The 13,670-nt window shown below is 42.6% G+C and overlaps 1 protein-coding gene across 1 annotated transcript in view; it reads left to right on the top strand.

The window, feature by feature from the left end:
* cbr1 (carbonyl reductase 1) overlaps window positions 1-9,651 on the top strand; it is a 41,695-nt gene extending 32,044 nt beyond the window's left edge. The window contains exon 4 of the mRNA XM_060898831.1: window positions 8,806-9,651. Within this exon, the coding sequence (XP_060754814.1) occupies window positions 8,806-9,242 (437 nt within the window). The 3' untranslated portion in view covers window positions 9,243-9,651. The remainder of the gene's footprint in view (window positions 1-8,805) is intronic.
* The last annotated feature ends 4,019 nt before the right edge of the window (window positions 9,652-13,670 follow it).

Here is a 13,670-nt window from a genome sequence, read left to right as displayed (position 1 = left end):
TACAAGAAAGAGCTAGAGGAAAAAAGACAAGCAAGAGAGTTCAGACAAAATAAGTTAATGTTAAAAAAATCAGTTCTGACCAAGGCACAGGCCAATAGAAATGTATCAGCAAAAGCTCTTAAGGCCCTACAAAAACAGACTATCTAGAAAGAGAAAATACACAAGTGAGAATCAGATGTCAAATGTAAGTAAATCTGTCAAATCTACAACTGCTCTCAAGAAATCTGCCAAGTCACCTGCTGTCACAAATGAACCTGTTGAGCAGTCAACCTCTTCCTCTATTCAGCCATCATCTAGCTCAAAACCAAGTTCTACTAATCCTGCAGCCACATCTACAACTGCATTACCATCTACCAAACCCTCTGCAACATCTTTTGCTCCTTTTCTCAGTAAAAAGAGAAAAGAAAGATTAAATTTTCTGGAAGAGATGGTTAGAAAGAAGGCGAAAAAACAATAAACAAACTAAACATCTATTTCTATTAATTGAAATTTTCACATTTGTCTATGGTGCTGACATTTTGGCGTTTAATACTGTGCTTCAAAACATTTTTCAATCTCTATAGATTGTAAATATATGGTGAGGTTTTTTTTTTATCTTATTTATAAAATATCTTTCAAATTCCTATGTGAAATCACTTTTTAAAGCACCAAAATAAAGGATTTTTATTTTAAATAAAATGTTTATATATATATAAACTTCTATTCCATACTGGTTGCAGATGTTCCTGTATACTATCCCAGCCACTTGGTTGTGCCTCTCCATGTACGCTGATCCAGCTAGCATCTTACACCCTGCTACTATGTGCTGGACTGTTTCAGGGGCTTCTTTGCACAGTCTGCATCTTGGGTCTGATCTACTCTGGTAGATCCTGGCCTCTATGGCTCTTGTGCTTATGGCCTGTTCTTGTGCTGCCATGATTAGTGCCTCTGTGCTGTCTGTCAGTCCTGCATTATCCAGCCACTGGTAGGATTTCTTGATATCAGCCACTTCCTCTATCTGACGGTGGTACATACCATGTAGGGGTTTGTCTCTCCAGGTTGTCTGTTCCTCCTCCTCCTCTGCACTCTCATCAGGGTTCTGCTGCCTGAGACATTCACTTAGCAGTTCATCCTTTGGGGCCATCGTTCTGATGTATTCTTGGATTTTCGATGTTTCATTCTGGACCGTGGTCTTGATGCTCACTAGCCCTCGGCCTCCCTCTTTCCGCTTAGTGTATAGTCTCAGGGCGCTGGACTTGGGGTGGAACCCTCCATGCATGGTGAGGAGCTTTCTAGTCTTGATATCTGTGGCTTCTATCTCCTCCTTTGGCCAGTTTATGATGCCAGCGGGGTATCTGATGACTGGTAGTGCGTACATGTTGATGGCTCGGACCTTGTTCTTACCATTCAGCTGACTTTTCAGGACCTGCCTTACTCTCTGGAGGTATTTGGCTGTGGTTGACTTCCTTGTGGCTTCTTCATGGTTTCCATTAGCCTGTGGGATGCCAAGGTACTTGTAGCTGTCTTGGATATCACCTATGTTGCCCTCTGGTAGGTCAATCCCCTCAGTCCGGATCATCTTGCCTCTCTTTGAGACCATCCGGCCACACTTGTCCAATCCGAATGACATCCCTATGTCATCGCTGTAGATCCGGGTGGTGTGGATCAGCGAGTCTATTTCTCGCTCGTTCCTGGCATACAGCTTGATGTCATCCATGTAGAGCAGGTGGCTGATTGTTGCCCCACTACGGAATCGGTACCCGTAGCCGCTCTTCGTGATGATCCGACTGAGGGGGTTCAGGCCTATGCAGAACAGCAGTGGTGATAGCGCATCTCCTTGGTATATGCCGCACTTGATGTTGACTTGGGCAATGGGTTTTGAGTTGGCCTCTAGGGTTGTCTTCCACATTTCCATTGAGTTCTGGATGAAGGTCCTTAGGTTCCTGTTGATCTTATACAGTTCCAGACATTCCAGTATCCATGTGTGTGGCATTGAGTCGTAGGCTTTCTTGTAGTCAATCCAGGCAGTGCACAGGTTGGTCTGTCTCTTCTTACAGTCTCGGGCGACTGTTCTATCGACCAGTAGCTGGTGCTTGGCTCCTCTGGTGTTACTGCCAATCCCTTTCTGTGCCTCGCTCATGTATTGAGCCACATGCTTACTCATTTTTGCCGCAATGCCTGACAGGGCCTTCCATGTTGTGCAGAGACAGGTAATTGGCCGGTAGTTGGATGGGATGGGTCCCTTCTGGGGGTCCTTCATGATTAGGACTGTCCTGCCTTGGGTTAGCCATTCTGGGTGGGTTCCATCCCTCAGCAGCTGGTTCATCTGTGCTGCTAGGCGTTCATGGAGTGCAGTTAGCTTCTTCAGCCAGTACGTATGGATCATATCGGGGCCTGGTGCTGTCCAGCTCTTCATCTTTGACACTCTTTCTTGGAAGTCTGCCATTGAGATGGTTACTGGTTCTTGTTCTGGGAGGTTGCTGTGGTCAGCTCTTAGGTCCACTAACCATTGGGCATCGGTGTTGTGTGATGCCGTTCTTTCCCATATGTCTTTCCAGTATTTTTCCACCTCAGCTCTTGGTGGGTCTGACCGGTTGTTGTTCCCCTGCCACTGAGAGTACACCTTGGCTGGTTCAGTGGAGAACAGCTTGTTTATTCTCCTGGCCTCTCCCTCCTTGGTGTATCTCTTCAACCGGGTGGCCAGAGCTGTTAGTCGCTGTTTGGCAGTTTCGAGTGCCTCTGGTATGGAGAGTGAGTTGTACTTCCTGGGTGCCCCTTTATTCACCATGTTCCCTTTCTGTAGTTCAGCTAGCTGGCTAACTTCTCTCCGTGCTCCCTTTATCTTGGCCTCTAATCGTCTCTTCCATGGTGGATACTGTTTATGTCCCGAGCCCACCTTGTGTCCAAGCATCCCCATGATTACTGTTGCTGTACTGTGTATCAGCTTGTTGGTCTCAGTGATGGTTCTTGTGGAGATTGTCTTCAGAGCAGCATTCACATCTACTAGTAGATCTTCTGAAGGTACTTGGCAACTCAGCTTCGGTATTCTCATCAGTTTGCTCATCAGTTTGCCCTGGTTCCCTAGCAACTGACGCAGACCTTGTTGACCCGGGCGACGTCTGAGCCGGTATGACTCTATCAGTTATGTCTTCACTCATTCCTGAGGTAGGCCGATATATCATGAGGGGTCTTGCCTAAGGGCCCTTACTGGATGATGTTTTGCCCCGACCGGGATTCGAACCCCGATCTCCTGCGTCGTAGTCAGTGAGCATTACCACTGTACTATCCAGCTGATATATCACTGTACTATCCAGCCAAGGTTCTGTGGGACTTCAGCTTCCAGACTGACAAACAGATCCTGGCTAACCAACCGGACATAGTGGTGATGGACAAAGAGCAGAAGAGGGTGGTGGTGATAGATGTGGCGATCCCAGCTGACGCCAACATCAGGAAGAAGGAACATGAGAAACTTGAGAAGTATCAAGGGTTGAAAGAGCAGCTGGAACGGATGTGGAAGGTCAAGGGTTGCGTGGTCCCCGTGGTAGTGGGGGCACTTGGGGCAGTAACCCCCAAACTGGGAGAGTGGCTCCAGCAAATCCCAGGAACAACATCTGAAGCCTCAGTCCAGAAGAGCGCAGTCCTAGGAACATCGAAGATACTGCGCAGAACCCTCAAACTCCCAGGCCTCTGGTAGAGGACCCGAGCTTGAGGATGACATGGATACCCCCCCCCCCCCCCCCCTTGATTTTTTTTTTTTTTAATATATATAAAATTGTGTTTTAGAAAATTTATATATAACCATTGATTGATATTATCTGTTTTAGAAAATGTATACACAAACATCAATTACTTATAATTATTTCTTGAATTTGACTTAAGTTCAATAGTCTATTTGATATTTATTTCACACAGAATACAGTTGTTTGCAAATGTTTCAGAAGTTTGGGAAAATGATTAAGATATTGTTGGATATTTCAAGCTTTCAAAGGTAATGATTTCCCTTTATTTTCAATGTTAGAAGTCATCAGAGGTCACCATTTCTTAGTGCATTTTATAAAAATTTTCCATGCTCAAAGGGGGGCGCACCCCCCTTTGAAACCCCCCCCATGCATGCTTTGTGTGCATTATGTCTGCCCTTGGCAGACATTTCAGAGTTGTTGTTGTTTTTTTTTTAAATGTCCCATTCTCATCCCTGTTAAACTTTCCTGCACTGTTTTAAGGGGCTCACCATGGCTAAAAACTCAAGGAACTTTGCACATGCATTTGTCCTATGATATAACTTGAGGTGATCTGGTAAATCAGTCTGGCACAGACCTGGGCATTTTACGGCCCGCGGGCCACATCCGGCCCTTTGGTTCATTCTGACTGGCCCGCGTAAGGTTAATTAGAAATTACAAAATAAACGTATTTTCTAATTTTACCTCATGCATGGACTGAATGTGCATTGCTTTTATTTTGAAGTTGTGTTCAACAAAAACGCAATGCACGCAACATGAACATGACATGAAATCCCACGAAACCTAATCCCGTGATAACTACTTCCGTAATTTGTCCAGACCAACCACAAACTTGTACGTCATCCTTCAAACGGTCCAGCCAATCACACAGTGTGACATCACCAGCAGGCGCCGGAGCCCGAGCCGATCTGTAGATCTGATCCCTACACCGAATCGACACGGCATCATTATTATAATATGATGTATCTTGTTTGATATTTGGAGTAGAAAGACAATATTGTGATGTCTTTATTGTGTTTTGGGTGAATGTGACTGAAAAAAAAATGGTACAAACGTTCACATTTTGTTAACCATTGTTTTGGGAAATTTGATTGAATAAATGACATTTTTTTGTAAGGCAACCTCGTTTTTTCCATACTCTTACCAGTCTTAGCAGTTTGTAAAAACAATGTTATTTACTGCTTTATATAAAGAAATACAATTAATATTATGCAGAATTTAGTTCAGCCTTTTGGTCCGGCCCTCCACAAAATTTTCTGTTTCTCATGTGGCCCCATGGAAAAAATAATTGCCCACCCCTGGTCTAGCACTACGTTCAGACTGCAACCTGAAACGACCCATATCCGATTTGTTGTGAAATCCGATTTTTTTGTTAGGCCGTTCACATTACCAGTTATATGAGACTTGTATGCGATCTCCAATATGAACGGAAAACGACCCAAAAGTGTCCTGCATGCGCAAATTGACACGTAATAAGCACATCTACATAATACATAAACAAAAAAAAAGCGCACTCTTCAAGTTTAATGATTTTTGTTTGTTTGTTTGTTTAATTATCTGGTTAGTGTTAAAGTGTGAGGTCTCGTGTGTGTTTTTGTTTCTGAACTGAAATGAAAACGTGTAGCCTGGTAACGAGGGTTGAGTCCTAAATGTCTCTCTAATTTCTATATAAGTGCACTACATGTTACTAGGAAGTAATGGATTTTTAAACTCTATATAGTGCACTCGAGCTTCAGTAGGCAGTCATTTGGGATACGGCCGCTGTATTACCAAACTCTTAATTCAGGCTTAATAATTTGCACATATTTATTTCGTCATATTAATAAACTTTTTTTCTACATTTTTATAAATATTTATTTAGATTGTTTATAGCCAGCTGAATTCTGCAACTTCTCTCAGCGCTGGCTCAAGGTGCAGAAACACCAGTGCAGTTTGCTATGGAGATGAGGCGAGACCTGGCGATGTGGTTTTTGTGGCGGCGGCGGAACTCGCACAATAATCTGATTAATGTGGGCAGCAGACTAATGAGACCGAAGGTGTCAAATTACTGGAAATTTTCAGAACAATCTTATCTTGTAATACAGGATGGTTTAAGTTATAAATCAGTTATAGAAACTGTTTTATTTAATCAGGCTAACAGATAAACATCCAGGTTTCTACCAAATCCACCATTAGCTTGATCAATTTTATAAAAGTCTATTTAAATTCTGAAAATTGTACAAACGTTCTTGTTTTCCACCAAAGAGGCGGGATTAGCCAACGCAGAATAGTGACGTTTGTCTCTTGTCGATGACGTGTAGGTCGCATGAATGCGACCTGTCCGGTCAGACTGCAGTCACATGTGAAAATATCGGATATGCATCGGATTTAGGACCACATATCCAAGCGGCCTGGGTCGCATGTGAAAAAAAATCGGATCTGTGTCGTTCAGATTGTCAATAACAAATCGGATACAGGTCGCATATGGGCAAAAAAATCGGATATGGGTCGTTTCAGGGTGCAGTCTGAACGTAGTCTAGGTGTGCTTCGTTAACTAGATAGCGCCCCCTAGTTCAAAAATACAGATTTGACACCTTGGAAATATTCGAAAACTCAGGAAATTTCACGCACTTGTGAAAATGGGGCAAAAGTTTATTCTTAGGTTATTTGGCTTGGGTGAGGCTAGAAGACATCATAGCACTGAGTACCAGGGCCCTTTACCACTGCTAGCAGCTATATTTTCATATTGTATTTATTGTGGGGGAAATCCATTGGATTTGGCTCTTCCTTGCAAAATATCATTTGCATCAAAAATTTTAGCCTCAAGAAATCTATATTGTGTGGGGAAAAAAATATATAGTACTGTGCAAAAGTTTTAGGCACATGTAGACCAAAAATGGTTTAAAAGTAATGAAATGCAATGTTTCAGCATTAAAAAAAAATACTGTAAGCAGTAAGCCATAATAAATGAAACAAAGCCCATATTTGGTGTGAGACAAGCCTTTGCTTTAAAAAAAAAAAGTCTCCGGTATAATGAGTGCAGTTTTATAACCAGCCACAGTTCTGCTGAACACTTTGACTGTTACACTTGCTTCTTAATTTTGCACCAAAACCCAGTAGCCTTCACTGTTTTTTTTTAATCTGAAAAGTGCTCTCTTGTGTAATATGCTGCTCAGATACAAACATTCTTGTCCTGTAACATTTTACTTTTGTGCTGGAAAACGACCGTTTGGACTCCTAAAACATTTTAGTACTGACTTGATAATGTATAAGTCATAAAATAGACATCTGTAACAAAGCTTATATGAAACAACAAAAAAAAAAAAATAGGTTGCCTAAGACTTTTGAACAGTACTGTATATTGGAAAAGTGCACTTTAATTCTGATTTAGTGCCATTGCAACCAGACAGCCATCATCACTCTTCTGCTAGGTTGAGAAATATTTGATTAAAATGATCATGTGAGACTGTTGTGATTTATTCTCATTTACGAGCCACTAATAGGAGGAGGGGATAAGATGATGCAAAAACTCACTTGACGGCTACAGAATAGATGCGCTGGTGGCAACAGCGAAACATAAACGAATGCGAATCCAACAGTACAAAACCAAAATTCAGATGCTTCTTAAAAGAATGCAGCACAAACACTTAATATGCTAGACAAGAACAGAGGGAACCCCCCCCCCCTTGTCCAAAATCACTCCCTACTTACTATATAGGGCACTGTATAGTGGGAACGCCATTTTGTAGTGCTGTCTGAAACCTTAATGAGGATTACAGGGTTCTCCACTTTTCAAAAATAAAAGGTGGTGGCAGGGGTTTGGGAGCTGCCTAGGCCCCCAAAGGGGTCCAGGGCCCCCTTGAAGCTGACTGACTTTGGGCTTTTTTGACAGTGAAACTGGCTAATAAATGAATAGGAAATTTTGTTAAAATCTCGTCTCATTATCTGTAGCCGCTTTATCCTGTTCTACAGGGTCGCAGGCAAGCTGGAGCCTATCCCAGCTGACTACGGGCGAAAGGCGGGGTACACCCTGGACAAGTCGCCAGGTCATCACAGGGCTGACACATAGACACAGACAACCATTCACACTCACATTCACACCTACGCTCAATTTAGAGTCACCAGTTAACCTAACCTGCATGTCTTTGGACTGTGGGGGAAACCGGAGCACCCGGAGGAAACCCACGCGGACACGGGGAGAACATGCAAACTCCACACAGAAAGGCCCTCGCCGGCCACGGGGCTCGAACCCAGGACCTTCTTGGTGTGAGGCGACAGTGCTAACCACTACACCACCGTGCCGCCCTTTGTTAAAATCATTTTACAAAAAATTAACACATTCTTACTGTACATATCTGATTGACAACGGCCAAAGCTAGAACTTTTAATACAAGATGTTTTATTGGGTCCGGTTTCCCAAAGCAGCAGCAGCAGAAATTTTACACAAAATAAATTATAATAATAAAATAAAAGTTCAAGTAATTATTACAACAAAAATGCCTTGTCTACAAAACAATACTGTATTGCACTATGTTTGCACCATAAAAGTTTAAAAGTGCCCATGGAGAACACTGGATTATTTACACACTATATAGTGCACTCCAAGTATCCCACAATGCATCATGAAAAGTAATGCACAACCGATGGTCACTAACCAAAGCAATATATCCCATCATGCATTGCGGTCGTGCTGAAAGAAATCAAAGTAAAAGTTTCAAATTTGATTTAATAAAAGGCAGCGGCAAAGAAGAAAGGATTCAGCCTTGATTTAAAAGAACTGCACTTTATATTTATTAATGTGGGAAATACGTTCAGTATAATATGGATTTATCACAAAAATACATGCATGTATTTATTATTTTGAAAACCCACCAGCCAACTGATCTGGCATGTTTTAATTGTGCGACAGTAATGACGTAAACACCAGTGCAACGGAGTAGTGTCCGAAAGTGTTTTTCATTTTACCGATGAGCTCACTATGTAGTCCTCTATATAGTAATTCCCTATATAGGGAGTAGTGAATGAGTGAGCGATTTCAGACATAGGGTCACTCACTCACTCACTCACTCACTCACTCACTCACTCAATCTGTGTCACTTTCTCCTCAAAGGAAGGGTGGTGAATGTTTCCAGTGTCATGGGTTCCATTGCTCTGAGCCGCTGCAGCCCGGACCTCCAGGCTCGCTTCCGCAGCGATGACATCACCGAGGAGGAGCTGGTGGGGCTAATGGAGCGCTTTGTGAAGGATGCTCAGGAGGGAGCTCACACCCAAAGAGGCTGGCCTGACACCGCGTATGGTGTATCCAAGACCGGCCTGACCACCCTGACCAGGATCCACGCCCGGATACTGACGCAGAACAGAGCTGCGGATCAGATCCTGTGCAATGCCTGCTGTCCAGGCTGGGTCAGGACTGACATGGCAGGGCCAAATGCCACAAAGTCTCCAGATGAGGGTGCCATTACTCCAGTCTATCTGGCTCTGCTGCCACCTGGGGCCAAAGAACCTCATGGGCAGTTTGTGTCAGAAAAAACAGTGCAGCCGTGGTGAGCATGTGTGTGTGTGCTTGACCATTAGCCACTTTGATTATAAAAGTATTCAATAATAATAATCTATTATATAATCTCGATTGCAGTTTGAAAGTGCTTTAGCTGCTGACTATAAATGACATTACATGAGGGGTAATTTCTTATTTTTCGATACATTAGGTACTGAGACTTTATCATTAGAACACGGCTTGGCATCTATGCTGAATTTAAAAAAAAAAAAAAAGCTGATAAGAGGATTGATTAGATTTATTGATTGAAAGACAAATGAACATATAATTATTAACATGTGCCTTATTCTGCTTATGGTTAATATGTTGATGATTACACCAATTTGTCCACGTTTATCACCATCACCAATTAATGATTATTATTTATGGCTTGTGGATTATAAATTAAAATAAAATAAAGAATTTCACATCCATGGTCCTTTTCATTCTCCAGATATTATCATTTCATTAACACACTTCTATCCATGGCTTCTGACCCTAAACTAAATAAAAGGCTTTCTGATAAAATAGACTCTAGAATTATTGGCGCCTGTCCTGAAAGCAAGCAAAAATGCATGACATTTTTGGGCAATGAGTGATATTTTAAAGATGATACGGTACATGAAAAAGAGAAGTTTTTCTTCTAGACTGTAGGTTTTATTTCTGCCGAACTGTGGCTGCAAAATTATCAGCACCCCTACAGTTAACATTTGGTGAGAAGTTTATAGTTAACTCCAGAAAAATGTTTATTTTTGCCCATTTTAATAGGAACATCTATACTGCTGCTCATCTAAATTGTTCAAACAGCCAATTTCTTATCCACTGGCAGTCCAGTCTTTTCTAGTTTTTGTCTTCAGTCAGGTTCGTGTTCCTGGCTGACAGGGTTTCCTCCTCAGCTCCGCTGGGATGGGGTATTGTATCCTGGCTCGTCCCATCGTTTTCAGGGCCAGCAGCTCCTCTCTCGAATAAGTGAGAAAACTGGCTCCTGGTTACGTGTTAAAGTTAAAAGTGGAGAGACAGTGTTTCCACCCACAGAACTGCCTCTCCACTTTTAACTTTAACATGCATCAGAGTGGGCCCTGATGTGATTGTGGTGGAAAATGGAGACCCCACTGATTCCAGAGTAATGTTTATTTCTCATGCAGGGCCAGGGAGAAAACTCCCGTGACCTGAGTTGCATGCCATCAAATAAGCCAGTGTGCATAGCTCATAGTGTTTCATGATTGGTTACAGGTAAACAAAGAACTTTCATTTTTTATTGGTAAAATAAAGATAAAACTAACATGAATCATCATGAATGATTACATAATCGTCAGGAAAGGAAATACAAACACTCACCGGCCACTTTAATACGAACGTATTAAAGTCTCAAGTATTTTCATGTTTTGTCAAGTCAAGTCACAAGTCATGAAAACAGTGACTCGAGTCGACTCGAGTCCAAGTCCCCAAGTCTCAAGTCCCCACCTCTGAGGTGTAGTGTCAAACAGCTTACCTGATTGCTTAGAGTGTGGTGTGTGCTTTGCTTGTGCTTGCCTGTGCCTCTGCTGCTTGCTGCTCTTGGCTATACAAATACATAGGAGGACATGTAACTGATATAACTAGGCACATACAGTACATACAGGAGTATGTACTACACTATTTCATTTAGTTCACCAAAACCTTACCTAATCTTCCATTTATATTTGGTGTTTTTCTTTGCTGCTGCTATGAGTCCTGGCTGATATTCAATGAATGTCTTGAACTCAGTACAGGACAACTGAAAGTTTAGCCTGACTTGAAGCTCAGCCTTCACCATTGCAACAGAAAGTCTGTTTCTTTTATCCGTCCAAGCATCCTCCATTGCCCCTTTTCCACCAAAGCAGTTCCAGGGCTGGTTCGGGGCCAGTGCTTAGTTTGGAACCGGGTTTTCTGTTTCCACTGACCAAGAACTGGCTCTGGGGCCAGAAAAAACGGTTCCAGGTTAGCACCAACTCTCTGCTGGGCCAGAGGAAAGAACCGCTTACGTCAGCGGGGGGGCAGAGTTGTTAAGACCAACAACAATAGCAAGACCGCGAAAGATCACCATTTTTAAGCGACGAGAAGCAGCAGCTGTACAAACGCGAAGTCATCCATTATTATTATTGTTGTTGTTGTTGCTGCTGCTGCTTCTTCCGTGTTGTTTTTGCTTTGATATTCGCGCCGAGGTTTATGTAAACGTGAAGGCGAAGTGGCCAAGAGGTTAGAGCGCTTGACCACTAAGCGAACGGTCCCCGGTTCGAGCCTCGGCTCGATGGGGATCTGGGGCTCGCTCCCTGTCCACCCAGCAGTGAATGGGGACCTGGTGGAAACACTGGGGGAAGTAAGGCGGCGAGGAAAGGAACTGGCCACCCTACCTCACTATGCCGATGGCCCAGGACAAGTGCGCTCTCTAACAGGCACTCCCCCAATGTACGAATCGTATATGGGACCCTCTCTTCTTCTTCTTATGTAAACGTAGCGACATAACTGACGTATACAGCGACGTAACTGACGTAAACAGCGACATAATGACGTATTCAGCGACGTAATGATGTGGCTCCGCTTAGCACGGCGAGCTACGGAAAAGCAAACTGGTTCTCAGCTGGCTCGCAAGTTGAAAGACACATTTTGCCCATCATGTACAAAAAACCGGGACATTCAGTGTCCTGGATTTTTATTTTTCCGGGACAGACCATGAAAATCCGGGACAATCAGGAAAAACCAGGACAGGTGGCAACACTACCGATACGCCTCCTAATAAAATTCTCCATGTGTGTATGTATGTATGTATATACCCTCACCGGCCACTTCTAATAGGAACGAGTTCTTGATTCTAAGATCCCTATTCTTGGCTGCAGGAGTGGAACCCAGTGTGGTGTTCTGCTGTTGCATGCTGAGATGCTTTTCTGCTCAGCACAGTGGGAAAGAGTTGCTGTCAGTTGCTATATCCATCCTGGCAGCTCAAACCAATCTGTCCATTTTCCTCTGACCTCTCTTCTCAACAAGGTGTTTGTTTCCACCCACAGAACTGTCGCCCACTCACTCAGTGTTTTTTTGTTTTTCGCACCATTCTGTGTAATCTCTAGAGACTGCTGTGTGTGGAAACCCCAGGAGATCAGCAGTTTCTGGAATACTCAAACCAGTCCATCTGGCTCAAGCCAACACCCATGCCACAGTGAAAGAAAGTCACACTTTGAGATCACAATGTTTTCCCATTCTGATGTTTGAAGTGAACATTAACTGAAGCTCTTGATTTGTATCTGCATGATTTTATGCATTGTGCTGCTGTCAAGGGATCGGCTGATTAGAGAACTGCATAAAACAGCAGGTGGATGAGTGCGTGTGTGTGTATATATATATATATATATATATATATATATATATATATATATATATATATATATATATATATATATAGTGGAAATCTAATGTAATTTAATACAAGGACTGTGAGAATGACCTCATTTCAACTTCAGGTCTCTTCTACAAACTACTTGTATTCATCATACATAAGAAGACATGACCGAGACTTCACATCTCATGAAGTCTGAAATCAGTCCTAATATAGCTGACCTCCCTCTGTGCCTTATCATCTTTCCTGCTTTCTCGCACCCAAGCCTAAATTACAAAAAGCAGACGCACTAGACTTCTGCTTCCCAACATAAATGTATTACTACAGGGTATAATGAAGGATTAACTCATGATAATACAAAAATGACTCCAGAACTTCTCCACATGCTCACTTTTGTTTGTTTTTTGCACCATTCTATGTGAATTCTAAAGACATTTGTGTGTGAAAATCGCCAGTGATCAGCGGTTTCTGAAGTACTCATACCAGCCCGTCTTGACACAGACAGCAACCATGCCACAACATCACTGAGATCACGTTTCTCCATTCTGATGTTTGATGTGAACATTAATTGAAACTCTTGACGTGTATCTGCATGATTTTATGCATTGCGCCGCTGCCACATGATTGGCTGATTGGATAATTCCATGAGTGAGCAGAGGTGTTCCTATTAAAGTGGCCAGTGTGTGTGTACCATCTAAAATGAATATCACATGTAATAAATAATATGTTGATCTTAATTGAAATACTATACGGTTTTTCAAATAGTGCATTTCTATGCTCTAAAACACTGGTTTCAAAATTATTGGCACTCCTCAATTACTATTTACATTACAGTACAGGCATTTCGCAGACGCTCTTATCGAGAGCAACGTACCCAGAACAGCCTGGGGAGCAGGTGCCTTACTCAAGTACACTTCAGCCATTCCTGCTGGTCCAGGGAATCAAACTGGCAACCTTTTGGTCCCAAAGCTGCTTCTCTAATCATGAGGCCATGGCTTCTCCGCTTTTATTCGGTTCAAAACCTCCTCTAGGGAGAATAACCTGGAAATTCCTCCATGCAAAACAAGAACTACCTTTATATTATTGTGTTTAA

The sequence above is a fragment of the Neoarius graeffei genome, chromosome 18, assembly GCF_027579695.1.
Source record: "Neoarius graeffei isolate fNeoGra1 chromosome 18, fNeoGra1.pri, whole genome shotgun sequence".
In the NCBI taxonomy this organism is placed as follows: Eukaryota; Metazoa; Chordata; class Actinopteri; order Siluriformes; family Ariidae; genus Neoarius; species Neoarius graeffei.
The sequence above is the reverse complement of the archived record's forward strand: the minus strand, read 5'-3'. Positions and strand labels throughout refer to the sequence as shown.